This window comes from Cherax quadricarinatus, chromosome 6 (genome assembly GCF_038502225.1).
Source record: "Cherax quadricarinatus isolate ZL_2023a chromosome 6, ASM3850222v1, whole genome shotgun sequence".
Lineage (NCBI taxonomy): Eukaryota > Metazoa > Arthropoda > Malacostraca > Decapoda > Parastacidae > Cherax > Cherax quadricarinatus.
Window position 1 is genome coordinate 543,651 of NC_091297.1, and position 25,723 is coordinate 569,373.

Below are 25,723 nucleotides of genomic sequence, written 5' to 3' on the forward strand. Positions count from 1 at the left end.
AACCAGAGACCCCCGAGACCGCAGAAGAAACCACCAACGTGAACCCACCACCACCTGCCACCCCTGAAACTACTGACCTATCAGAAACTCCGACTCGCCCAGCTCAACCCCCACCAGCAACTGATCAGACCCTCAAACACGACTTTGCCACGTTCTACACCACGAAACCATACAGTACAGCCATGCCCTTCCCAGAACTCAGCCAACGACTCCAAGACAACACTGCAAAGTACACCGTACACGGAATTCCACCTCCAACCCTACAATCCATACTCGACATCCTCAACGACAAAAGTCACATCAACTCCAAAATGAAGGTACTGCACCTCTCAAGAGCAAAATTCAACACAGTCAGAAATGGCTCCGAAAGCTGCACAGTCTATCATCACCGATCAGCAACTAAAGTTCCCCAGCACTCTGCTATTTAGCTAAAGCTGGGATGTGGCTCCAAAAGGACCCTGTTTTCCTGGGCACCCCCAGCCATCTCCTGCCAGGCGCCTGAGTTCCATCCCTACTCTACCGACACTGCTGCCACCAGCACATCTCACTCCAGTACAACCTCCTGCAGTACCTCTGCACATTAAGCTCCAGAGTGGACGGGCCACTCACCTCTGCTACCCCACCTCCTACTCCACCCTCCCAACCTCTTCCATTTTTTCCAGCCCTCCCCATACCTCTTCCTTCCCATCCTCACCAACCCCCAGGTCAGAACCTCGAAACCTCGAGGTTGGATAATATTATGTCAAGCAATAGGAACAAGCCCATTATCTGTCTTAGTGCTGGTGGAAATGACATCGGGAATGGAAGGAGACAGGAGCTGCTGGATAAGTATAGGTCAGCCATAGATGTAGTCAGGTCTAAGGGAGAGATCCCAATCATATGTAGCATCTTGCCTAGAAGGGGAGTGGGCAATGAATGGATGTCTAGGGCAATTGGTATAAATTGCTGGCTAGACACATACTGCAAGGAACTTGCAATCCCATTCAAGGGATGGGGTTCATCTCTCTGGGGCAGGAGTGGTTGCATTAGCCAATTCGATTGAGGGGGGTCACTGATGACTTGTCTAGGGCTTTAAACTGATAGATTATAGAGGTATGGGTGTCTGTGGGAAACAATCAGGCTGCAGTACTAGGGTTGAAAATGGCAGATATAACCAGGATACCTCAAAAAAGACAATATTCAAAATAAAGTTGCTAGTAAAGATAAATCAATTGATCAACAAACAAAGAGAGATAGTAGAGGGCAACGAGTGACTAGCTCCCTTAAAGTTTACTATACAAATAGCAGGAGTCTAAGAAATAAGATAGATGAGCTAAGATTACTTGCAAGTGCAGGTAATATAGATATTATTGCTATAACAGAGACCTGGTTCAACTTGATAGAGAAATGCCCTCTGAATGCAACATACAGGGTTATAAACTATTCCATACTGATAGGGTCAACAGGAAGGGTGGTGGAGTGGCAATGTCAGAGATAATTTAAATTGTTGTGTTAGACAAGATGTAAGATTAGAAACATCAGACACAGAATCTGTTTGGCTACAGTTTCTTGAGGGTCGTGAAAAGTTAATTTTGGGTGTGATTTATAGGCTCCCAAACCTTGATAGAGAGTGCAGTAAGCTGCTATGGGACGAAATTCATAAGGCGTCTAGATATGAAAATGTTGTATTAATGAGAGATTTTAACTTTAGACAAATTGACTGGGACAATGTGACAGGAAATCTTGAGTCTAGTGACTTTCTTGATACGGTTCAGGATTGCTTTTTAAAACAGTTTGTGACAGAACCAACTAGAGGAAACAATCTACTTGACTTGGTTCTTGCCAACAAAGAATCACTAGTTAATAATCTTGAGGTTAATGATGAACTTGGGGAAAGTGATCACAAATCACTTTGTTTCAATATATCATGGAGTTACCCGAATAACTGCAATCAAATCTCTGTCCCAGACTTTTGCTGGGCTTTCATGGGACTGAAAAATTACCTGGGTGGGCTAAATTGGGATGTCCAGGCTATGGGTCAGGTAGGTGATCTTGGTTGCCAGCATGACATTTTTCAGAGCATAGTTCTAACTGCCCAAACAACTTTTGTTCCGAGTAGGGAAATTAGATCTAACAAAAATGATCCCAAATAGATGAACAATAGATTAAAACATCTCATTCATCAAAAGAGAGGCATATATAAGCATATCAAAATAGGGGAGGGGCAGTTAAGAAATCAATATATTCAATTAAAGAGAGAAACAAAAAAAAAGGAATAAGAAAAGCAAAAAGTGATTATGAGGCTAAGGTCACAAGGGATTCAAAGACTAACCCAAAAGGGTTCTTTCAGGCATACAGAAGTAAGATTAGGGACAAGATAGGCCCACTTAAGAGTAACTCAGGTCAGATCACTGACACTGATAAGGAAATGTGTGAAATTTTCAATTCTTACTTCCTCTCAGTTTTTACTGAGGAAGATACTAGCGAAATTCCAGAAATAATAGATTATGTAGAACAGGACGATAATAAACTATGCACGACTCCGGTAACTAGTGACATGGTCCTCAGACAAACTGAGATATTAAAAGCAAACAAATCCCCAGGTCCTGATGAACTGTTTGCAAGGGTGTTAAAGGAATGTAAAAAGGAACTTAGCATACCTTTGGCTAATCTTTTCAATATATCACTACAAACTGGCATAGTGCTTGATAAGTGGAAAATGGCAAATGTAATACCTATTTACAAGGCAGGTGACAGGCCCTTAGCTTTGAACTATAGACCAATAAGCCTTACCTCTATGGTGGGAAAATTTATGGAATTAATAATTGCCGAAGCAATTCGTAGCCATCTCGAAAGGCAAAAAATTGATTAATGAATCTCAACACGGTTTTACAAAGGGGCGTTCTTGTCTTACGAATTTACTAACTTTTTTCACTGTTTGAGGAGGCAGATCATGGTAATGAATATGATATTGTGTATATGGACTTCAGTAAGGCTTTCGATAGAGTTCCACATCAGAGGTTATTGAGGAAACTTAAGGCACACAGAATAGGAGGAGAAATTTTTTCCTGGGTTGAGGCATGGTTGATGAGTAGGCAGCAGAGAGTTTCCATAAATGGGGAGAAATTGGAATTGGGGAACGTCACAAGTGGTGTTCCACAGGGGTCAGTGTTGGGCCCCTTGTTGTTCACAATCTACAAAATGACATAGATGAGGGAATAAATAGTGACATAAGCAAATTTGCTGATGACACCAAAATCGGCCATCCAATTCATTCTAATGAGGACATTAGAGCACTCCAGGATGATTTGAATAGACTGATGCAGTGGTCAGAGAAGTGACAGATACAGTTTAATATGTATAGACAAATGCAAAGTTTCTAGGTAGTAGGTTGGTAGACAGCAACCGCCCAGGGAGGTACTACCGTCCTGCCAAGTGAGTGTAAAACGAAAGCCTGTAATTGTTTTACATGATGGTAGGATTGCTGGTGTCCTTTTTTTCTGTCTCATAAACATGCAAGATTTCAGGTACGTCTTGCTACTTCTACTTACACTTAGGTCACACTACACATGCATGTACAAGCATATATATGTATATATACACATCCCTCTGGGTTTTCTTCTATTTTCTTTCTAGTTCTTGTTGTTGTTCATTTCCTCTTATCTCCATGGGGAAGTGGAACAGAATTCTTCCTCCGTAAGCCATGCGTGTTGTAAGAGGCAACTAAAATGCCAGGAGCAAGGGGCTAGTAACCCCTTCTCCCGTATAAATTACTAAATTTAAAAAGAGAAACTTTCATTTTTCTTTTTGGGCCACCCTGCCTTGGTGGGATACGGCCGGTTTGTTGAAAAAACAAAAAAAAAAAAAAGTGCAAAGTTCTAAATGTTGGACATTTATATGTTGCCACATATAAACCCAATAATGTAGATCTTAATATTATGGATTGCAAAAAGGATTTAGGAATTCTGGTTAGTAGTATTCTAAAACCAAGACAACAGTGCATTAGTGTTCTCAATAAAGCTAACAGAATCATTGGCTTCATAGCAAGAAGTATAAATAATAGGAGTCCTCAGGTTGTTCTTCAACTCTATATATCTTTGGTTAGGCCTCATTTAGATTATGCTGTACAGTTTTGGTCACCGTATTACAGAATGGATATAAATGCACTGGAAAAAGTACAAAGGAGGATGACAAAGTTGATCCCATATATCAGAAATCTTCCCTATGAGGGCCCTGAACCTGCACTCTCTAGAAAGGCATAGAATTAGGGGGGATATGATTGAGGTGTATAAATGGAAAACAGGAATTAATAAAGGGGATGTAAATAGCATGCTAAAAATATCTAACATTGACAGAACTCGCAGCAATGGCTTTAAATTGGAAAAATTCAGATTCAGGAAGGATATAGGAAAGCAGTGGTTTGGTAATAGAGTTGTGGATGAGTGGAACAAACTCCTGAGTACCATTATAAATGCTAAGACATTGTGTAGTTTTAAAAATAGTTTGGATAAATACATGAGTGGGTGTGGGTGGGTGTAAGTTGGACCTGGCTAGCTTGTGCTACTTGGTCACTTGAGGGAGGATGCACTGCTCCTCCCTCAAGTGATGTGTCTGACCTCACTAGGTCAAGGCATTGGCTTAAGCCGGTACGAGAATTGGAGCTGCCTCGCATAGGCCAGTAGGCCTGCTGCAGTGTTACTTCTTTCTTATGTTTCGGACAAATGCTCTTAACCAAGTTTTTTGGTGTTAGCCAAGCCACTTTTTTTATGGCAAAGTGAGGTTTTAGCCAAATTTGGCATTAGCCGATGCAGGTGTTAGCCGAGGGTCCACTGTATTTATTTTAACCGACTATTTTTTTAAGGAGTTGCCTTTCATAATTAGCTCTAAAACTCATACTTTCGTCGTGTTTTTCTTTTTTTGACACGTCAGAAATTTCCCACCAAGGCAGGGCAACAAAAAAAAAAAAAATCAATCCCAAAAAGAAAAAAACTTTCATCATCATTCAACACTTTCATCATCACTCATACATAATCACTGTCTTTGCAGAGGCACTCAGATATGACAGTTTAGATGTCCTTCCAAACTGCCAATATCCCAAACCCCTCCTTTAAAGTGCAGGCATTGTACAGTGGTCCCTTGTTTATCGTCGTTAATCCGTTCCTGGAAGTGCGACGATTATCGAAACAGGCGATTTTCGAATCAATTTTCCCCATAAGAAATAATGTAAATACAATTAATCCGTTCCTGACACCCAGAAGCATTGAAGCAAAAAAATTTTTTTACATGAAATATAGATGTAGTATATAAACAATACAATGGGACATGATGAATGAATCATTACCAGCATAACACTTACCTTTATTGGTGATTCTTCTTAGTGTATGGAAGATGGAGGAGGAGATTGGATTAGTACCAAGGTACCAAGTCCTTTTCTGGGGTTACATACTTCTCTTCTCTGTTTCTTAATGCCACTAGAACCAGCTTGAGAGTCATTGGAGTCCTGTCTCACAAAAAAAAGTGTCCAGAGAGCTGTTTCTGGCATCTCTTTAAAACTTCCCTAAAATGGGCCAAGACTCTGTCACTGTACAAGTTGCCGATATGGCTTGCAACATCCTTCTCAGGGTGATGTTTCTCCATAAATCTTTCCATCCTACCCCACATTTCAAAAATCTCCTTAATTTCTGAAGAAGGCACCTTCTTCCATCTCTCTTCCTCCTCCTCTACAGTAAGATTCTGAGCTGCAACCTGCTGCTGTTCCTGCTGAAGCTCTTGCAGCTCCTCAGTGGTTAGCTCTTCGTTGCGGTCCTCCACCAACTGTTCCACATCCTCCAAACTCACATCCAACCCCATGGAACTCCCCAATGCCACAATAGATTTCACAACTGACATAGGTTCATCAGGGTCAGCCACAAACCCTTCAAAACCCCTCTTGTGGACACAATCTGGCCACAATTTTCTCCAAGCAACAACAGCTTCCTTGATTTCCTTTTTCTTTGCCACGATGGAAGATATGGTTGTATGGGGTTTGTTATTTTTTTTTTTTCAACAAGTCGGCCGTCTCCCACCGAGGCAGGGTGACCCAAAAAAGAAAGAAAATCCCCAAAAAGAAAATACTTTCATCATCATTCAACACTTTCACCTCACTCACACATAATCACTGTTTTTGCAGAGGTGCTCAGAACACAACAGTTTAGAAGCATATATATATAAAGATATAGAGAGAATGGATCAAAGTAGAATGACATGGAAAGCATATAAATCTATAGGGGAAGGAAAGAGGGGTAGGGGTCGTCCTCGAAAGGGTTGGAAAGAGGGGGTAAAGGAGGTTTTGTGGGCGAGGGGCTTGGACTTCCAGCAAGCGTGCATGAGGGTGTTAGATAGGAGTGAATGGAGACGAATGATACTTGGGACCTGACGATCTGTTGGAGTGTGAGCAGGGTAATATTTAGTGAAGGGATTCAGGGAAACCGGTTATTTTCTTATAGTCGGACTTGAGTCCTGGAAATGGGAAGTACAATGCCTGCACTTTAAAGGAGGGGTTTGGTATATTGGCAGTTTGGAGGGATATGTTGTGTATCTTTATACGTATATGCTTCTAAACTGTTGTATTCTGAGCACCTCTGCAAAAGCAGTGATAATGTGTGAGTGTGGTGAAAGTGTTGAATGATGATGAAAGTATTTTCTTTTTGGGGATTTTCTTTCTTTTTTTGGGTCACCCTGCTTCGGTGGGAGACGACCAACTTGTTGAAAAAAAAAAAAAAAAGCAACACATCCCTCCAAACTGCTAATATCCCAAACCCCTCCTTTAGAGTGCAGGCATTGTACTTCCCATTTCCAGGCCTCAAGTCCGGCTATATAAAAATAACCTGTTTCCCTGAATCCCTTCACTAAATATTACCCTGCTCACACTCCAACAGATTGTCAGGTCCCAAATACCATTTGTCTCCATTCACTCCTATCGAACACGCTCATGCATGCCTACTGGAAGTCCAAGCCCCTCGCCTACAAAACCTCCCTTACCCCTTCCTTCCAACCTTTTCGAGGACAACCCCTACCCCGCCTTCCTTCTCCTACAGATTTAAATGCTCTCCATGTCATTCTACTTTGATCCATTCTCTCTAAATGACCAAACCACCTCAACAACCCCTCTTCAGCCCTCTGACTAATACTTTTATTAACTCCACACCTTCTCCTAATTTCCACACTCTGAATTTTCTGCATAATATTTACACCACACATTGCCCTTAGACAGGACATCTCCACTGCCTCCAACCGCCTCCTCGCTGCTGCATTCACAACCCAAGCTTCACACCCATATAAGAGTGTTGGTATTACTATACTTTCATATATTCCCTTCTTTGCCTCCATAGATAAAGTTTTTGACTCCACATATACCTCAATGCACCACTCACCTTTTTTCCTTCATCAATTCTATGATTAGCCTCATCCTTCATAAATCCATCCGCTGACATGTCAACTCCCAAGTATCTGAAAACATTCACTTCTTCCATACTCCTCCTCCCCAATTTGATATCCAATTTTTCTTTATCTAAATCATTTGATACCCTCATCACCTTACTCTTTTCTATGTTCACTTTCAACTTTCTACCTTTACACACATTCTCAAACTCATCCACTAACCTTTGCAATTTTTCTTTAGAATCTCCCATAAGCACAGTATGAGATGAGAGTAAGACACATGTGCAACATCTAGGTATCTTTATTGTAGACGTTTCGCCATCCAGTGGCTTTATCAATACAAATTCCAGGACATAACTTGAAGACAGTAGAACTATGTACAGAAGATGAGGTAATCAGTCCCTCAACCTAGGAGTAGGTGCGAACAGCACCATAGTCGTGGAGATTCTGAAGCAGAAGAAAGAATCCTGGCGCTTATATAGTAACGTCAGGTGAAGCAGACGAGGGCAAATTCACTGTTGGGCGGGATTCCCCAGTGGAAGTAGGTCCTTCCCAAAGAGATGGGTTAGTTGTAGTAGTAGTAGTTGTCGTAGTTGTGAAGGTTATGTACATGTCCTCAGAATTAAGATTCCATGATGTTGCAGTGTCTGACAAGTTGTGTACGAATGGTATATAATACCGACAAGATGAGAGTAAGACACATGTGCAACATCTAGGTATCTTTATTGTAGACGTTTCGCCATCCAGTGGCTTTATTATTATTTTATTATTATCACACTGGCCGATTCCCACCAAGGCAGGGTGGCCCGAAAAAGAAAAACTTTCACCATCATTCACTCCATCACTGTCTTGCCAGAAGGGTGCTTTACACTACAGTTTTTAAACTGCAACATTAACACCCCTCCTTCAGAGTGCAGGCACTGTACTTCCCATCTCCAGGACTCAAGTCCGGCCTGCCGGTTTCCCTGAATCCCTTCATAAATGTTACTTTGCTTTATCAATACAAATTCCAGGACATAACTTGAAGACAGTAGAACTATGTACAGAAGATGAGGTAATCAGTCCCTCAACCTAGGAGTAGGTGCGAACAGCACCATAGTCGTGGAGATTCTGAAGCAGAAGAAAGAATCCTGGCGCTTATATAGTAACGTCAGGTGAAGCAGACGAGGGCAAATTCACTGGTGGGCGGGATTCCCCAGTGGAAGTAGGTCCTTCCCAAAGAGATGGGTTAGTTGTAGTAGTAGTAGTTGTCGTAGTTGTGAAGGTTATGTACATGTCCTCAGAATTAAGATTCCATGATGTTGCAGTGTCTGACAAGTTGTGTACGAATGGTATATAATACCGACAAGATGAGAGTAAGACACATGTGCAACATCTGGGTATCTTTATTGTAGACGTTTCGCCATCCAGTGGCTTTATCAATACAAATTCCAGGACATAACTTGAAGACAGTAGAACTATGTACAGAAGATGAGGTAATCAGTCCCTCAACCTAGGAGTAGGTGCGAACAGCACCATAGTCGTGGAGATTCTGAAGCAGAAGAAAGAATCCTGGCGCTTATATAGTAACGTCAGGTGAAGCAGACGAGGGCAAATTCACTGGTGGGCGGGATTCCCCAGTGGAAGTAGGTCCTTCCCAAAGAGATGGGTTAGTTGTAGTAGTAGTAGTTGTCGTAGTTGTGAAGGTTATGTACATGTCCTCAGAATTAAGATTCCATGATGTTGCAGTGTCTGACAAGTTGTGTACGAATGGTATATAATACCGACAAGATGAGAGTAAGACACATGTGCAACATCTAGGTATCTGAGGACATGTACATAACCTTCACAACTACGACAACTACTACTACTACAACTAACCCATCTCTTTGGGAAGGACCTACTTCCACTGGGGAATCCCGCCCACCAGTGAATTTGCCCTCGTCTGCTTCACCTGACGTTACTATATAAGCGCCAGGATTCTTTCTTCTGCTTCAGAATCTCCACGACTATGGTGCTGTTCGCACCTACTCCTAGGTTGAGGGACTGATTACCTCATCTTCTGTACATAGTTCTACTGTCTTCAAGTTATGTCCTAGAATTTGTATTGATAAAGCCACTGGATGGCGAAACGTCTACAATACAGATACCCAGATGTTGCACATGTGTCTTACTCTCATCTTGTCGGTATTATATACCATTCGTACACAGCTTGTCAGAGACTGCAACATCATGGAATCTTTATTCTGAGGACATGTACATAACCTTCACGACTACGTCAACTACTACTACAACTAACCCATCTCTTTGGGAAGGACCTACTTCCACTGGGGAATCCCGCCCACCAGTGAATTTGCCCTCGTCTGCTTCACCTGACATTACTATATAAGCGCCAGGATTCTTTCTTCTGCTTCAGAATCTCCACGACTATGGTGCTGTTCGCACCTACTCCTAGGTTGAGGGACTGATTACCTCATCTTCTGTACATAGTTCTACTGTCTTCAAGTTATGTCCTGGAATTTGCATTGATAAAGCCACTGGATGGCGAAACGTCTACAATAAAGATACCTAGATGTTGCACATGTGTCTTACTCTCATCTTGTCGGTATTATATACCATTCGTACACACATAAGCACAGTATCATCAGCAAAAAGTAACTGTGTCAATTCCCATTTTGTATTTGATCCCCATAATTTAATCCCAACCCTCTCCCAAACACCCTAGCATTTACTTCTTTTACAACCCCATCTATAAATATATTAAACAACCATGGTGACATTACACATCCCTGTCTAAGACCTACTTTCACTGGGAAGTAAAAGTACATGAAAAACCTATACAGTATAATATATATAATCAAACATACTAACCGTGACACTTCCCTTTCAATATCTTTGTCAGGAGTATTAATAAGATAAACATCTTCAGTATTATCACTTCCCACAACAAATATCTGCACTCCATCAGATGAAAGTGAAGTAGAAGGTTCATTTCCACCACACTCCACAGCCTCTTCCAGTGCAGAACCTTCAACACCTTCATCTAGAGACCCAAAAACCTAGAGAAGGAAAAGTATGAATATTAAACAACCACCACTCACATACCCCCCAGGTGGATGTGGGGGGTGAACACACACAATGTACAAAACCAATAAACCAATTAATGGACTAACGGGTTAGGGGAGAGGGTGCACGATATATTTTCAATATGGAAGGGAAGTGTAATATAGGAGAGGCCTGGGGACATAATAAATGAATAGAGGAAATGTTTAGTGCCAAGAGCATCTACATTGTTTATTTTGCACTCTGACCAGTATGCATACCTAAATAATGTACATTAGAGCTGATTTCCTCTATTCTATTTATTACAATATACAGTACACTACTGTATAAACATTTAAAAATATACTAAAAATGTTATAAATGGTGCAAAGGTGACATTAAAACAATATGAAAGATAGTTGACACAAACCCACTACCGTTATAGTATGCTCCTTGCATAGCGACGAATTTGTTTACCGATGTGGTCTTAGGAATGGAACTCCATTACTAAGCGAGGGCAGGCTGTATTTTTTAAATATTTTAATTTTGTGTAAAATTGGCAAAATTGCCAACTTAGGTACACTTCATAGGGTAGCTGTAATAATTGAATGGGCAGTTTCTTGTGCTAAATAGATAAAAAGGAACGTATACTAGTGAAATAACTAAACATCTGGTTGAAAGAAGCAATGGAATGAACTTAAAATAGAACTCAAATTCGGCAATATCACTGATGTATAAACTGTGTCCAAACCACTGACTTAGCACCTACACAATTTCCTAAGTTTTCCATCAAATTTCATACTTTTGGTATCGTTACCTTCTGAAAAAGATTCTCTACCATTTCAGAAGAAATATTTTTTTAAAGTGGACACTGAGAGCAATGTTAATATTGGGGGTCTGGACAGTGAAAGGGTCAAATGTAGCTACTTAATCCTAGAATTTGCCTATACAGGTCAGCCATCGCTAATCCGGCAATCACTTATCCGGTTCCATCAGTAATCCGGTACTAATTTCAGCTAGCATAATTTCAAATTTCATCATTATACTAACTCAGAAATTGTGCAGATGGTTGCAAATCCACAGCAGCAAGCCACTGGAGGAGAAAGCAGTGATGAAAATGAGGAAGATGCAGCAAAAAGTCTCTATTGATAGGCTAATTGAGTGTATTCTAACCTAACCACTCTGTAATCCGGCAAACTCACTAATCCGGCACACTACAGGTCCCAATGATGCTGAATTAGTGATGGCCGACCTGTACCTGTTACATAGCCAGTTATTTTTGTGGCTAATTACAAATATTGAAGTCTCCCATTACTGTTGTCTCACAATTGCGTAATGTCACTGTGGTTGTTTAACAAATCTATAGATGGGGTTGTAAAAAAGCAAATGCTAGTGTGTAGGGGAGAGAGGTGGGATTAAATTATGCAGATTCATATACAAAATGGGAGTTGACACCGTAACTTTTTGCTGATGATACTGTGCCTATGAGATTCTGAAGAGAAGTTGCAAAAGTTAGTGAATGAGTTTAGGAAGGAGTATAAAGGAAGAAAGTGGAAAGTGAACATAGATAAGAGTAAGGTGATGAGGCAATCAAACAATTTAGATAAGGAAAAATTGGATATCAGATTGGAGGGAGGGAGTATGGAAGAAGTAAATGTGTTCAGATATTTGGGAGTAGACTTGTAGGCAGAATGAATTATGAAGGATGAGGAAAACCTTAGAATTGATGAAGGGAAAGAGGTGGATGGTGTATTGAGGTATCTGTGGAGATGAAGAACGTTATCTGTGGAGGCAAAGAAGGGAATGTACGAGAGTATAGTGGTACCAACACTCTTATATGGGTGTGGAGCACGATTGTAAAAGTTGAAGCGAGAAAGAGGCTAGAGGCAGCGGAGATGTCGTTTCCAAGGGCAATGTGTGGTGTAAATAATAATAATAATTTTATTTCACATAGATAGTAGTTTAGTAGATAGCAACCACCCAGGGAGGTACTACTGTCCTGCCAGGTGAGTGTAAAGCAGAAACCTGTAACTATTTTACATGATAGTAGGAGTACTGGTGTCTTTTCTGTTTCATAAACATGCAAGGTTTCAGGTACATCTTGCTACTTCTACTTACATTTAAGTCACACTACACATGCATGCACAAGCATATATATACACACACCCCTCTGGGTTTTCTTCTATTTCCTTACTTCTTCTTGTTTATTTCCTCTCATCTCCATTTCTTTATTTATTATTATTTGGACATGATACATAATTGTACAAAAGAAATACAGTAGTTTGAGTGTACATACCAAAAGTCCCTTGTGGGCAGGTTTAAAATTAATTTAAGATTAACTAAGCAATGATATATTCAGTGGTAAAAATTACAGTAAACAAATTACAACATGAAGTACAAAGGAGTATTTCAAATAAGAAGCTTTATAGTTATACAAACTTGTAGCACAATTCATAATATAATCCGGTCAAATCGAGTAAAATCCATGATTTGTAGTGCAGAAACAGGTCATATGGTCATTTGATGAGTTACTGTGCATTCAAGAGAATGGAGTATTCTATTAGATAATGTAATTACAAAAAAACATAGTTTGATAGGGTCACAGGTTATACATTTATGAGATACAGTTAATCAGTATTTATTTAGTTGTGGGTGAGTAAGTGGTTGTTAAGAAGAGTCTTGAATTGATAAACAGACAGTATTTCTTTTATATTCACAGGTAATGAATTCCAGATTTTTGGGCCTTTTATGTGCATTGGGTTTTTACATAATGCGAGATGGACACGAGGAACATCAAAGAGTGATCTGTGCCTTGTGTTATAGTCATGTGTTCTGTTGAGGTTGGAAAGGAGAGGTTTGAGAGGAGGGTTTATATCCAAGTTAAGTGTTCTATGAATGTAGTAGGCACAATAATAAGTATGGATGTTTTGTACAGTGAGTAAGTTTAGAGTTTTGAATATTGGTGAAGTATGCTGTCTATAGTGGGAATTTATCATTATTATGACTGCAGCCTTTTGCTGGGTAATTAATAGTCTGAGATGGTTTATTGTTGTTGAGCCCCATGCACATGGGAAAGTGGAACAGAATTCTTCCTCCGTAAGCCATGCGTGTTGTAAGAGGTGACTAAAATGCTGGGAGCAAGGGGGCTAGTAACCCTTTCTCCTGTATAAATTACTAAATTTAAAAAGGGAAACTTTCGTTTTTCTTTTTAGGTCACCCTGCCTTGGTGGGATATGGCCAGTTTGTTGAAAAAAAAAAAAAATTCAGCATGATACAATGTTTGTACAAAGGTAAATGGCATTTGGGTGTACATGCAAAAAGCCCCTTTATATGCATGGCATTTTCGGCAACCTTAAGATTAATAAAGCAATAACAGTATGAGCAAGTTTGTACATATTATCTGGAGTTTACATGGAGAGAGTTTCGGGGGTCAACGCCCAAGCGGCCCGGTCTGTGACCAGGCCTCCTGGTGGATCAGAGCCTGATCAACCAGGCTGTTACTCCTGGCTGCACACAATCCAACGTACGAGCCACAGCCCGGCTGGTCAGGTAACGACTTCAGGTGCTTGTCCAGTGCCTGCTTGAAGACAGCCAGGGGTCTATTGGTAATCCCCCTTATGTATGCTGGGAGGCAGTTGAACAGTCTCGGGCCCCTGACACTTATTGTATGGTCTCTTAACGTGCTAGTGACACCCCTGCTTTCCATTGGGATGATGTTGCATCGTCTGCCAAGTCTTTTGCTTTCGTTGTGAGTGATTTTCGTGTGCAAGTTCGGTACTAATCCCTCTAGGATTTTCCAGATGTATGTAATCATGTATCTCTCCCGCATGCATTCCAGGGAGTACAGGTTCAGGAATTTCAAGCGCTCCCAGTAATTGAGGTGTTTTATATCCATTATGAGTGCCATAAAGGTTCTCTGTACATTTTCTAGGTCAGCAATTTCACCTGCCTTGAAAGGTGCTGTTAGTGTGCAGTGATATTCCAGCCTAGATAGAACAAGTGACCTGAAGAGTGTCATCATGGGCTTGGCATCCCTAGTTTTGAAGGTTCTCATTATCCATCCTGTCATTTTTCTAGCAGATGTGATTGATACAATGTTATGGTCCTTGGAGGCGAGATCCTCCGACATGATCACTCCCAGGTCTTTGACGTTGGTTTTTCGCTCTATTTTGTGGAAGGAATTTGTTTAGTACTCTGATGAAATTTTAATTTCCTCATGTTTACCATATTGGAGTAATTAAAATTTCTCATCGTTGATCTTCATATTGTTTCCTGCAGCCCACTGAAAGATTTGGTTAATGTCCGCCTGGAGCCGTGCAGTGTCTGCAATGGAAGACACTGTCATGCAAATTCGGGTGTCATTTCCAAAGGAAGACACGCTGCTGTGGCTGACATCCTTGTCTATGTCAGATATGAGGATGAGAAACAAGATGGGAGCGAGTACTTGGCCTTGTGGAACAGAGCTTTTCACCGTAGCTGCCTCAGACTTTACTCTGTTGACTACTACTCTTTGTGTTCTGTTTGTGAGGAAATTAGAGATCCATCTACCAACTTTCCCTGTTATTCCTTTAGCACGCATTTTGTGCTCTATTATGCCATGGTCACACTTGTCGAAGGCTTTTGCAAAGTCTGTATATATTACATCTGCATTCTTTTTGTCTTCTAGTGCATCTAGGACATTGTCATAGTGATCAAGTGGCTGAGAGACAGGAGCGACATGCTCTAAACCCATGTTGCCCTGGGTTGTGTAATTGAAGGGTATCTAGATGGGTGGCAATCTTGCTTCTTAGGACCCTTGCCCCTATTGGGGCAAGTGTTCCACAAGGAAGCATGCTGTGCCCATTGTCATGGAATGTCTACTTCAACGACCTTCTTCGTCTCATCCCAGAATCACATGCATATGCAGATGACTGTACACTGACATTCACTTATCCGAGAGAAGAAATGCCAGCTGCTCTAAGCTACATCAATCACCAGCAAAGAGCTATATCAGCTTGGGGAAATAGATGGCAAGTAACATTTGCACCTGAGAAAACACAAATGATGATCGTCTCTAGGCACCATGATGGTAATGCTGGTGCAGTAGTAAGGATGAATGGGAGGGTGTTGGCACCTGGAGAAGAAGTTGATATCCTTGGGGTGAAATTTGACTCCAAACTAACCATGAAGAATCATGTTGTAAATCTTGCAAACAAGGCAGCCAGGAAGCTTACAGCACTTCGCCGTATCTCGCATCTGCTTGACAGCAGGGGTTGCAAGATTCTGTACGAGGCACAAGTATGCTCACACCTTGAGTATGCTCCACTTTCTTGGTTTGCCTGCCCCCCCTCTCATCTACGACTGCTTGACAGAGTAGAGAACAGAGCAAGATGTCTCATCTATCGCCTGGACCCATCCTGGATAGATCTGTCATTTCAGCAGAGCCTTCAACAGAGGAGGGATGTGGGTGGCCTTACTGTTATGTACAAGGCCAATACTGTATTGTCAAAGTACCACACTTGGATCCACTTTGAGGACAGCGTGAAACAAGCATTTATGCCACAAGACGAGCAGAAAGCAGCAACTTCACTCTGGCTGTACCCTTCTCCAGAACATCACTCCATCTGAGATCATATATACCCAGGATGACTCGTGTATGGAACACATTCGTACAGCATAATGATGTCAACGAGATAAAATCAGTTGGTCAAATGAAAATGCTGGCCCACAGATGGCTCCAGCTTCATCGTGTTCCCTACTTGTATGTCTCATAACAATAAAAATGCTTTCAAATGAGCTGATGTAGGAAACAGCTCTTAGCTTGCCAATAAAGTTAGGAATCCTTAACCTGTAAATAGCTTGTCAATAAAGCTAGGGATCCTTAACCTTGTCAAACCCTGTGTAAAAAAAAAAAAAAGATTTTTTATGATATGGGATGTTAGTGCTATCGGTAAGTAGTTCTTTGCTATTGTTTTACTGCCCCCTTTGTGGAGTGGGGCTATGTCTGTTGTTTTTAGTAACTGTGGGACGACCCCTTGTGTCCATGCTCCCTCTCCATAGGATGGTAAAAGCTCATGATAGGGGCTTCTTGCAGTTCTTGATGAACACGGAGTTCCATGAGTCTGGCCCTGGGGCAGAGTGCATGGGTATGTCATTTATTGCCTGTTCAAATTCATTTGGCATCAGGATAATATCAGATAGGCTTGTTTTAACCAAATTCTGTGGCTCTCTCATAAAAAATTCATTTTGATCTTCGACTCTCAGTCTGGTTAGTGGCTTGCTAAAAACTGAGTCATATTGGGACTTGAGTAGCTCACTCATTTCCTTGCTGTCATGTGTTGGACCCATCTTGTTTAAGTAGGGGCCCAATACTGGATGTTGTTCTTAACTTTGATTTGGCATAAGAAAAGAAATACTTTGGGTTTCTTTCAATTTCATTTATGGCTTTTAATTCTACCCGCAATTCGTGACTCCTATAAGATTCCTTTAGCTTAAGTTCGATGTTTGCTATTTCTCTGACCAGTGACTCCCTATGCATTTCAGATATATTGGCCTCTTTTAGCCCCTCTGTTATTCTTTTCCGTCGCCTGTAAAGGGAGCACCTGTCTCTTTCTATTTTACATCTACTCCTCCTTTTTCTTAAAGGAATAAGCCTTGAGCATACATCGAGTGCCACCGAGTTAATCTGTTCTAGGCATAAGTTGGGGTCTGTGTTGCTTAGTCTATCTTCCCAGCTTATATCGTTTAGGACTTGATTTACCTGCTCCCACTTTATGTTCTTGTTATTGAAGTTGAATTTGGTGAAGGCTCCCTCGTGACTAATCTCATTTAGTCGGTCTGGGGCTCCGCGCATACATGTCTGAACCTCGATTATGCTGTGAACTGAGTACATGTATATTGTTTTTGATATGGTGACATTTCGTATCAGATCATCATTGCTAGTGAAGATGAGGTCTAGTGTATTCTCCAGTCTAGTAGCCTCTATTATTTGCTGGTTTAAGTTGAATTTTGTCCAGAGATTTAAAAGCTCCTGTGTGTGTGAGTTCTCGTCAGAGTTGCCTCCTGGGGTTATCACTGCAACAACATTATTTGCTATATTCCTCCATTTTAGGTGCCTCAAGTTGAAATCCCCAAGGAGCAAGATGTTGGGGGCAGGAGCTGGCAGATTTCCAGACAGTGGTCAATTTTTGACAGCTGTTCCTGGAATTGCTGGGACGTTGCATCCGGAGGCTTGTAGACTACCACAATGACTAGGTTTTGGTTCTCGATCTTTACTGCTAAAACTTCCACTACGTCATTTGAGGCATTAAGCAGTTCTGTGCAAACAAGTGACTCTGCAATGTACAGGCCAACCCCTCCCCTTTTGCCTGTTCACTCTGTCACATCTGTATAGGTTGTAACCTGGGATCCATATTTCGTTGTCCAAGTGATCCTTTATGTAGGTCTCTGTGAAAGCCGCGAACATTGCATTTGCCTCTGCAAGCAGTCCACGGATGAAAGGTATTTTGTTGTTCGTTGCTGGCTTTAGACCCTGTATATTTGCAAAGAAGAATGTCATCGGACTGGTGGTACTGGGGGGAACTTTTTTTTCCGGCAAGTGTACAGTGGACCCCTGCTTTACGATCAGCTCCCAATGCGACCAATTATGTAAGTGTATTTATGTAAGTGCGTTCGTACGTGTATGTTTGGGGGTCTGAAATGGACTAATCTAATTCACAATATTCCTTATGGGAACAAATTCGGTCAGTACTGGCACCTGAACATATTTCTGGAATGAAAAAATATCGTTAACCGGGGGTCCACTGTATAGTTTTTACATATTTAGGTGGGGGGTGGAATAGGTTAGGGAGATAAAGTGTTTTTTAATGGTTGTTTGGAAAATGCTGGCGGAGCCAGTGGTTCCGGAGATTTCTGGCAGAGTTCCAGATTTTGGGTCCTTTTATATATATTGAATGTTTGAAGAGATTTAGCCAGGCACTAGGAATGTCAGACTTTTATGCCTAGTATTATGTCTATGGGTCTTGTTAGACTGTCAAGGAAGCACTTTGTCGGGATTTATAAAGGTTGACCATCATTAGTCTGGCATCATCAGGACCTGTAGGGTGCCGGATTAGTGATTTTCCCGAATTACAGAGTTGTTAGGTTAGAATACATTTAACTCTGCTGTGATATTTACGCATCAGCGATTTCCCCCACTGTACGCCCTATTTTTGGCCCATTCCACTGTTCCAGTCTGCCTAACTCATAGCTATTTCACTAGCATTCCTTCCTTTCTGTCGACTGAGTATAAGAAACTGCCCGTTTACCTACTTCAACTACCCGATAAAGTGGTCAGAAATCAGTAATTTGGCTAATTCACACAAATTTCAAAACAGGGTCCAGAATAAACAATGCAGAGATTCCTGGCACTAAAATAATATGTTTTCTGTTCATTAGTCACATCTCCAGGCCCCTCTTATATTACCCTGTTTTCCATTTTGAATTTTTATTCACACAAAAAATAGAAGATTTACTGGTATGCAGACTACTGCATTACTGTAGCAACAGTATAAATAATGTTAACCCAATTATAACTAAGTGTTAGACCAGCCAGTTGAACACACATTGGGCAGTGATATTGTTTGTTTACTCTTCAACATTGGCAAAAATCAAACATTTCCACTGCTTTGAGCTCAATTTCAAGGTACTTTCCATCATGAAACCAATGAAGAGCATGTCTATTTCTGTAATATATCTTCAATTGTATCAAATGAGACCAAAGAAATGAGAAAACAACCATAAAAGCCACACGAAAACACACCGCAAAGTTCCTGTTTTACAAAATAAACACTGTCACAGTTTATTCTCATTATGCACTGCATGCTGCAGGATTTTTATATAGTGCACATTTAGCACACAGACCTAAAAGTTCCTCAAAATATTCTCGCCATCTACCTAATACCTCCCTCTCCCCATCTACTAACTCCCCTACTCTGTTTTTAACTGACAAATCCATACTTTCCCTAGGCTTTTTTAACTTGTTTAACTCACTCCAAAATTTTTTCTTATTTTCATTAAAATTTCTTGACAGTGCCTCTCCCACTCTATCATCTGCTCTCCTTTTGCACTCTCTCACCACTCTCTTTACCTTTCTTTTACTCTCCATATACTCTGCTCTTCTTATAACACTTCTGCTTTGTAAAAACCTCTCGTAAGCTACCTTTTTCTCTTTTATCACACCCTTTACTTCATCATTCCACCAATCACTCCTCTTTCCTCCTGCCCCCACCCTCCTATAACCACAAACTTCTGCCCCACATTCTAATACTGCATTTTTAAAACTATTCCAACCCTCTTCAACCCCCCCACTACTCATCTTTGCACTAGCCCACCTTTCTGCCAATAGTTGCTTATATCTCGCCCGAACTTCCTCCTCCCTTAGTTTATACACTTTCACCTCCCTCTTACTTGTTGTTGCCACCTTCCTCTTTTCCCATCTACCTCTTACTCTAACTGTAGCTACAACTAAATAATGATCCGATATATATATATATATATATATATATATATATATATATATACAGTGGACCCCCGCATAGCGAACGCCTTGCATAGCGCATAGCGGACAATCCGCATAGCGGACGCTTTGTTCGCTAAAATTTTGCCCCGCATAGTGGACAAAAACCCGCTCAGCGGCCTTCGTCCGAGACGCGTCCAATGTGCGCCCTCAGCCAGCCTCACATGTGCCGCCCGTGCCATTGTTTACCAGCCAGCCTCCGCGGTAACATTCAAGCATACACTCGGAATATTTCGTATTATTACAGTGTTTTCGGTGCTGTTTCTGGAAAATAAGTGACCATGGGCCCCAAGAAAGCTTCTAGTGCCAACCCTACACCTCAAAGGGTAAGAATACCCATTGAAATGAAGAAAGAGATCATTGATAAGTATGAAAGTGGAGTACGTATCACCGACCTGGTCAGGTTGTACAAGAAACCAAAATCAACCATCTCTTCTATTGTGGGCAAGAAAACGGCAATCAAGGAAGCTGTTGTTGCCAAAGGTTTAACTGTATTTTCGAAACAAAGATCGCAAGTGATGGAAGATGTTGAGAGACTCTTATTGGTGTGGATAAATGAAAAACAGCTAGCAGGAGATAGCGTCTCTCAAGCGATCATATGTGAAAAGGCTAGGAAGTTGCATGACGATTTAATTAAAAAAATGCCTGCAACTAGTGATGATGTGAGTGAATTTAAGGCCAGCAAAGGTTGGTTTGAGAGATTTAAGAAGCGTAGTGGCATCCATAGTGTGATACGGCATGGTGAGGCTGCCAGTTCGGACCACAAAGCGGCTGAAAAATATGTGCATGAATTCAAGGAGTACATAGAAACTGAAGGACTGGAACCTGAACAAGTGTTTAATTGTGATGAAACAGGCCTGTTCTGGAAGAAAATGCCAAGCAGGACCTACATTACTCAGGAGGAAAAGGCACTCCCAGGACATAAGCCTATGAAAGACAGGCTTACTTTGTTGATGTGTGCCAATGCTAGTGGTGATTGCAAAGTTAAGCCTTTATTAGTGTATCACTCTGAAACTCCCAGAGCGTTCAGGCAAAAGAATGTCCTCAAGGATAATTTGTGTGTGCTGTGGAGGGCAAACAGTAAGGCATGGGTCACTAGGGAATTTTTCTATAACTGGTTACACCATGCATTTGCCCCCAATGTGAAAGATTACCTAACTGAAAAGAAATTAGACCTTAAGTGCCTCCTGGTGTTAGACAATGCCCCTGGTCATCCTATAGACGTGGCAGAGCGACTTTATGGGGACATGAGCTTCATTAAGGTGAAGTTTTTGCCTCCTAATACCACTCCTCTCCTGCAGCCCATGGACCAGCAGGTCATTTCCAACTTCAAGAAACTGTACACAAAAGCTCTGTTTCAAAAGTGCTTTGAAGTGACCACAGACACTCGATTGACTCTAAAAGAGTTTTGGAAGGATCACTTTAATATCCTCAATTGTGTAAACCTTATAGGTAAGGCTTGGGAGGGAGTGACTAAGAGAACCTTGAACTCTGCTTGGAAGAAACTGTGGCCAGAATGTGTAGACAAAAGGGATTTTGAAGGGTTTGAGGCTAACCCTGAGAGGAGTAGTATACCAGTTGAGGAATCAATTGTGGAATTGGGGAAGTCCTTGGGGTTGGAGGTTAGTGGGGAGGATGTGGAAGAGTTGGTGGAGGAGGACAATGAAGAACTAACCACTGATGAGCTGATAGATCAACTTCAAGAGCAAGAGGCCAGACCTGGGGAAACTGGTTCAAAGGAGGGGAGAGAGAAATTGAAGGAATTGCCTACTTCAAAGATTAAGGAAATGTGTGCAAAATGGCTTGAAGTGCAAACCTTTTTTGATGAAAATCACCCTCACACAGCTATTGCAAGCCGTGCTGGTGACTGTTACAATGACACTGTTGTGAACCACTTTAGACAAATCATAAAGGAACGAGAGGTACAGGCCACTATGGACAGATATGTTGTGCGAAAGAAGTCCAGTGACTCTGAAGCTGGTCCTAGTGGCATTAAAAGAAGAAGGGAAGTAACCCCAGAAAAGGACTTGCTACCTCAAGTCCTAATGGAAGGGGATTCCCCTTCTAAACACTAACACTCTCTCTCCCCTCCTCCCATCCCATCAATCATCACCAGATCTTCAATAAAAGTAAGTGTCATGTAATTGTGCATGCCTTTTTCAGTTTGTGTGTACTAAAATTAACATTTTTTTGTGGTAAAAAAAATTTTTTTTCATACTTTTGGGTGTCTTGCACGGATTAATTTTATTTCCATTATTTCTTATGGGGAAAATTCATTCGCATAGCGAACATTTCGCATAACAGCCAGCCCTCTTGCACGGATTAAGTTCGCTATGCGGGGGTCCACTGTATATATATATATATATATATATATATATATATATATATATATATATATATATAACATATATATATATAATATAATATATATATATATATATATATTTTATTATTATTATCACACTGGCCGATTCCCACCAAGGCAGGGTGGCCCGAAAAAGAAAAACTTTCACCATCATTCACTCCATCACTGTCTTGCCAGAAGGGTGCTTTACACTACAGTTTTTAAACTGCAACATTAACACCCCTCCTTCAGAGTGCAGGCACTGTACTTCCCATCTCCAGGACTCAAGTCCGGCCTGCCGGTTTCCCTGAACCCCTTCATAAATGTTACTTTGCTCACACTCCAACAGCACGTCAAGTATTAAAAACCATTTGTCTCCATTCACTCCTATCAAACACGCTCACGCATGCCTGCTGGAAGTCCAAGCCCCTCGCACACAAAACCTCCTTTACCCCCTCCCTCCAACCTTTCCTAGGCCGACCCCTACCCCGCCTTCCTTCCACTACAGACTGATACACTCTTGAAGTCATTCTGTTTCGCTCCATTCTCTCTACATGTCCGAACCACCTCAACAACCCTTCCTCAGCCCTCTGGACAACAGTTTTGGTAATCCCGCACCTCCTCCTAACTTCCAAACTACGAATTCTCTGCATTATATTCACACCACACATTGCCCTCAGACATGACATCTCCACTGCCTCCAGCCTTCTCCTCGCTGCAACATTCATCACCCATGCTTCACACCCATATAAGAGCGTTGGTAAAACTATACTCTCATACATTCCCCTCTTTGCCTCCAAGGACAAAGTTCTTTGTCTCCACAGACTCCTAAGTGCACCACTCACTCTTTTCCCCTCATCAATTCTATGATTCACCTCATCTTTCATAGACCCATCCGCTGACACGTCCACTCCCAAATATCTGAATACATTCACCTCCTCCATACTCTCTCCCTCCAATCTGATATTCAATCTTTCATCACCTAATCTTTTTGTTATCCTCATAACCTTACTCTTTCCTGTATTCACTTTTAATTTTCTTCTTTTGCACACCCTACCAAATTCATCCACCAATCTCTGCAACTTCTCTTCAGAATCTCCCAAGAGCACAGTGTCATCAGCAAAGAGCAGCTGTGACAACTCCCACTTTGTGTGTGATTCTTTATCTTTTAACTCCACGCCTCTTGCCAAGACCCTCGCATTTACTTCTCTTACAACCCCATCTATAAATATATTAAACAACCACGGTGACATCACACATCCTTGTCTAAGGCCTACTTTTACTGGGAAATAATTTCCCTCTTTCCTACATACTCTAACTTGAGCCTCACTATCCTCGTAAAAACTCTTCACTGCTTTCAGTAACCTACCTCCTACACCATACACTTGCAACATCTGCCACATTGCCCCCCTATCCACCCTGTCATGCGCCTTTTCCAAATCCATAAATGCCACAAAGACCTCTTTAGCCTTATCTAAATACTGTTCACTTATATGTTTCACTGTAAACACCTGGTCCACACACCCCCTACCTTTCCTAAAGCCTCCTTGTTCATCTGCTATCCTATTCTCCGTCTTACTCTTAATTCTTTCAATAATAACTCTACCATACACTTTACCAGGTATACTCAACAAACTTATCCCCCTATAATTTTTGCACTCTCTTTTATCCCCTTTGCCTTTATACAAAGGAATTATGCATGCTCTCTGCCAATCCCTAGGTACCTTACCCTCTTCCATACATTTATTAAATAATTGCACCAACCACTCCAAAACTATATCCCCACCTGCTTTTAACATTTCTATCTTTATCCCATCAATCCCGGCTGCCTTACCCCCTTTCATTTTACCTACTGCCTCACGAACTTCCCCCACACTCACAACTGGCTCTTCCTCACTCCTACAAGATGTTATTCCTCCTTGCCCTATACACGAAATCACAGCTTCCCTATCTTCATCAACATTTAACAATTCCTCAAAATATTCCCTCCATCTTCCCAATACCTCTAACTCTCCATTTAATAACTCTCCTCTCCTATTTTTAACTGACAAATCCATTTGTTCTCTAGGCTTTCTTAACTTGTTAATCTCACTCCAAAACTTTTTCTTATTTTCAACAAAATTTGTTGATAACATCTCACCCACTCTCTCATTTGCTCTCTTTTTACATTGCTTCACCACTCTCTTAACCTCTCTCTTTTTCTCCATATACTCTTCCCTCCTTGCATCACTTCTACTTTGTAAAAACTTCTCATATGCTAACTTTTTCTCCCTTACTACTCTCTTTACATCATCATTCCACCAATCGCTCCTCTTCCCTCCGCACCCACTTTCCTGTAACCACAAACTTCTGCTGAACACTCTAACACTACATTTTTAAACCTACCCCATACCTCTTCGACCCCATTGCCTATGCTCTCATTAGCCCATCTATCCTCCAATAGCTGTTTATATCTTACCCTAACTGCCTCCTCTTTTAGTTTATAAACCTTCACCTCTCTCTTCCCTGATGCTTCTATTCTCCTTGTATCCCATCTACCTTTTACTCTCAGTGTAGCTACAACTAAAAAGTGATTTGATATATCTGTGGCCCCTCTATAAACATGTACATCCTGAAGTCTACTCAACAGTCTTTTATCTACCAATACATAATCCAACAAACTACTGTCATTTCGCCCTACATCATATCTTGTATACTTATTTATCCTCTTTTTCTTAAAATATGTATTACCTATAACTAAACCTTTTTCTATACAAAGTTCAATCAAAGGGCTCCCATTTTCATTTACACCTGGCACCCCAAACTTACCTACCACACCCTCTCTAAAAGTTTCTCCTACTTTAGCATTCAGGTCCCTTACCACAATTACTTTCTCACTTGGTTCAAAGGCTCCTATACATTCACTTAACATCTCCCAAAATCTCTCTCTCTCCTCTACATTCCTCTCTTCTCCAGGTGCATACATGCTTATTATGACCCACTTCTCGCATCCAACCTTTACTTTAATCCACATAATTCTTGAATTTACACATTCATATTCTCTTTTCTCCTTCCATAACTGATCATTTAACATTACTGCTATGCCTTCCTTTGCTCTAACTCTCTCAGATACTCCAGATTTAATCCCATTTATTTCCCCCCACTGAAACTCCCCTAACCCCTTCAGCTTTGTTTCGCTTAGGGCCAGGACATCCAACTTCTTTTCATTCCTAACATCAGGAATCATCTGTTTCTTGTCATCCGGACTACATCCACGCACATTTAAGCATCCCAGTTTTATAAAGTTTTTCTTCTTCTCTTTTTTAGTAAATGTCTACAGGAGAAGGGGTTACTAGCCCATTGCTCCCGGCATTTTAGTCGCCTCATACGACACGCATGGCTTACGGAGGAAAGATTCTTTTCCACTTCCCCATGGACAATAGAAG

General features: G+C 41.2%; 1 protein-coding gene across 1 annotated transcript in view; it reads right to left on the reverse strand.

Annotated features, from left to right (window-relative positions):
- Positions 1-15,151, reverse strand: part of LOC128691830 (uncharacterized) — a gene marked incomplete at its 3' end in the record, with an annotated part of 54,308 nt that extends 39,157 nt beyond the window's left edge. Inside the window, 2 exon segments of the mRNA XM_070082078.1 lie at positions 10,249-10,436; positions 15,062-15,151. Coding sequence (XP_069938179.1) covers positions 10,249-10,436; positions 15,062-15,151 — 278 coding nt within the window.
- Positions 15,152-25,723: the final 10,572 nt, after the last annotated feature.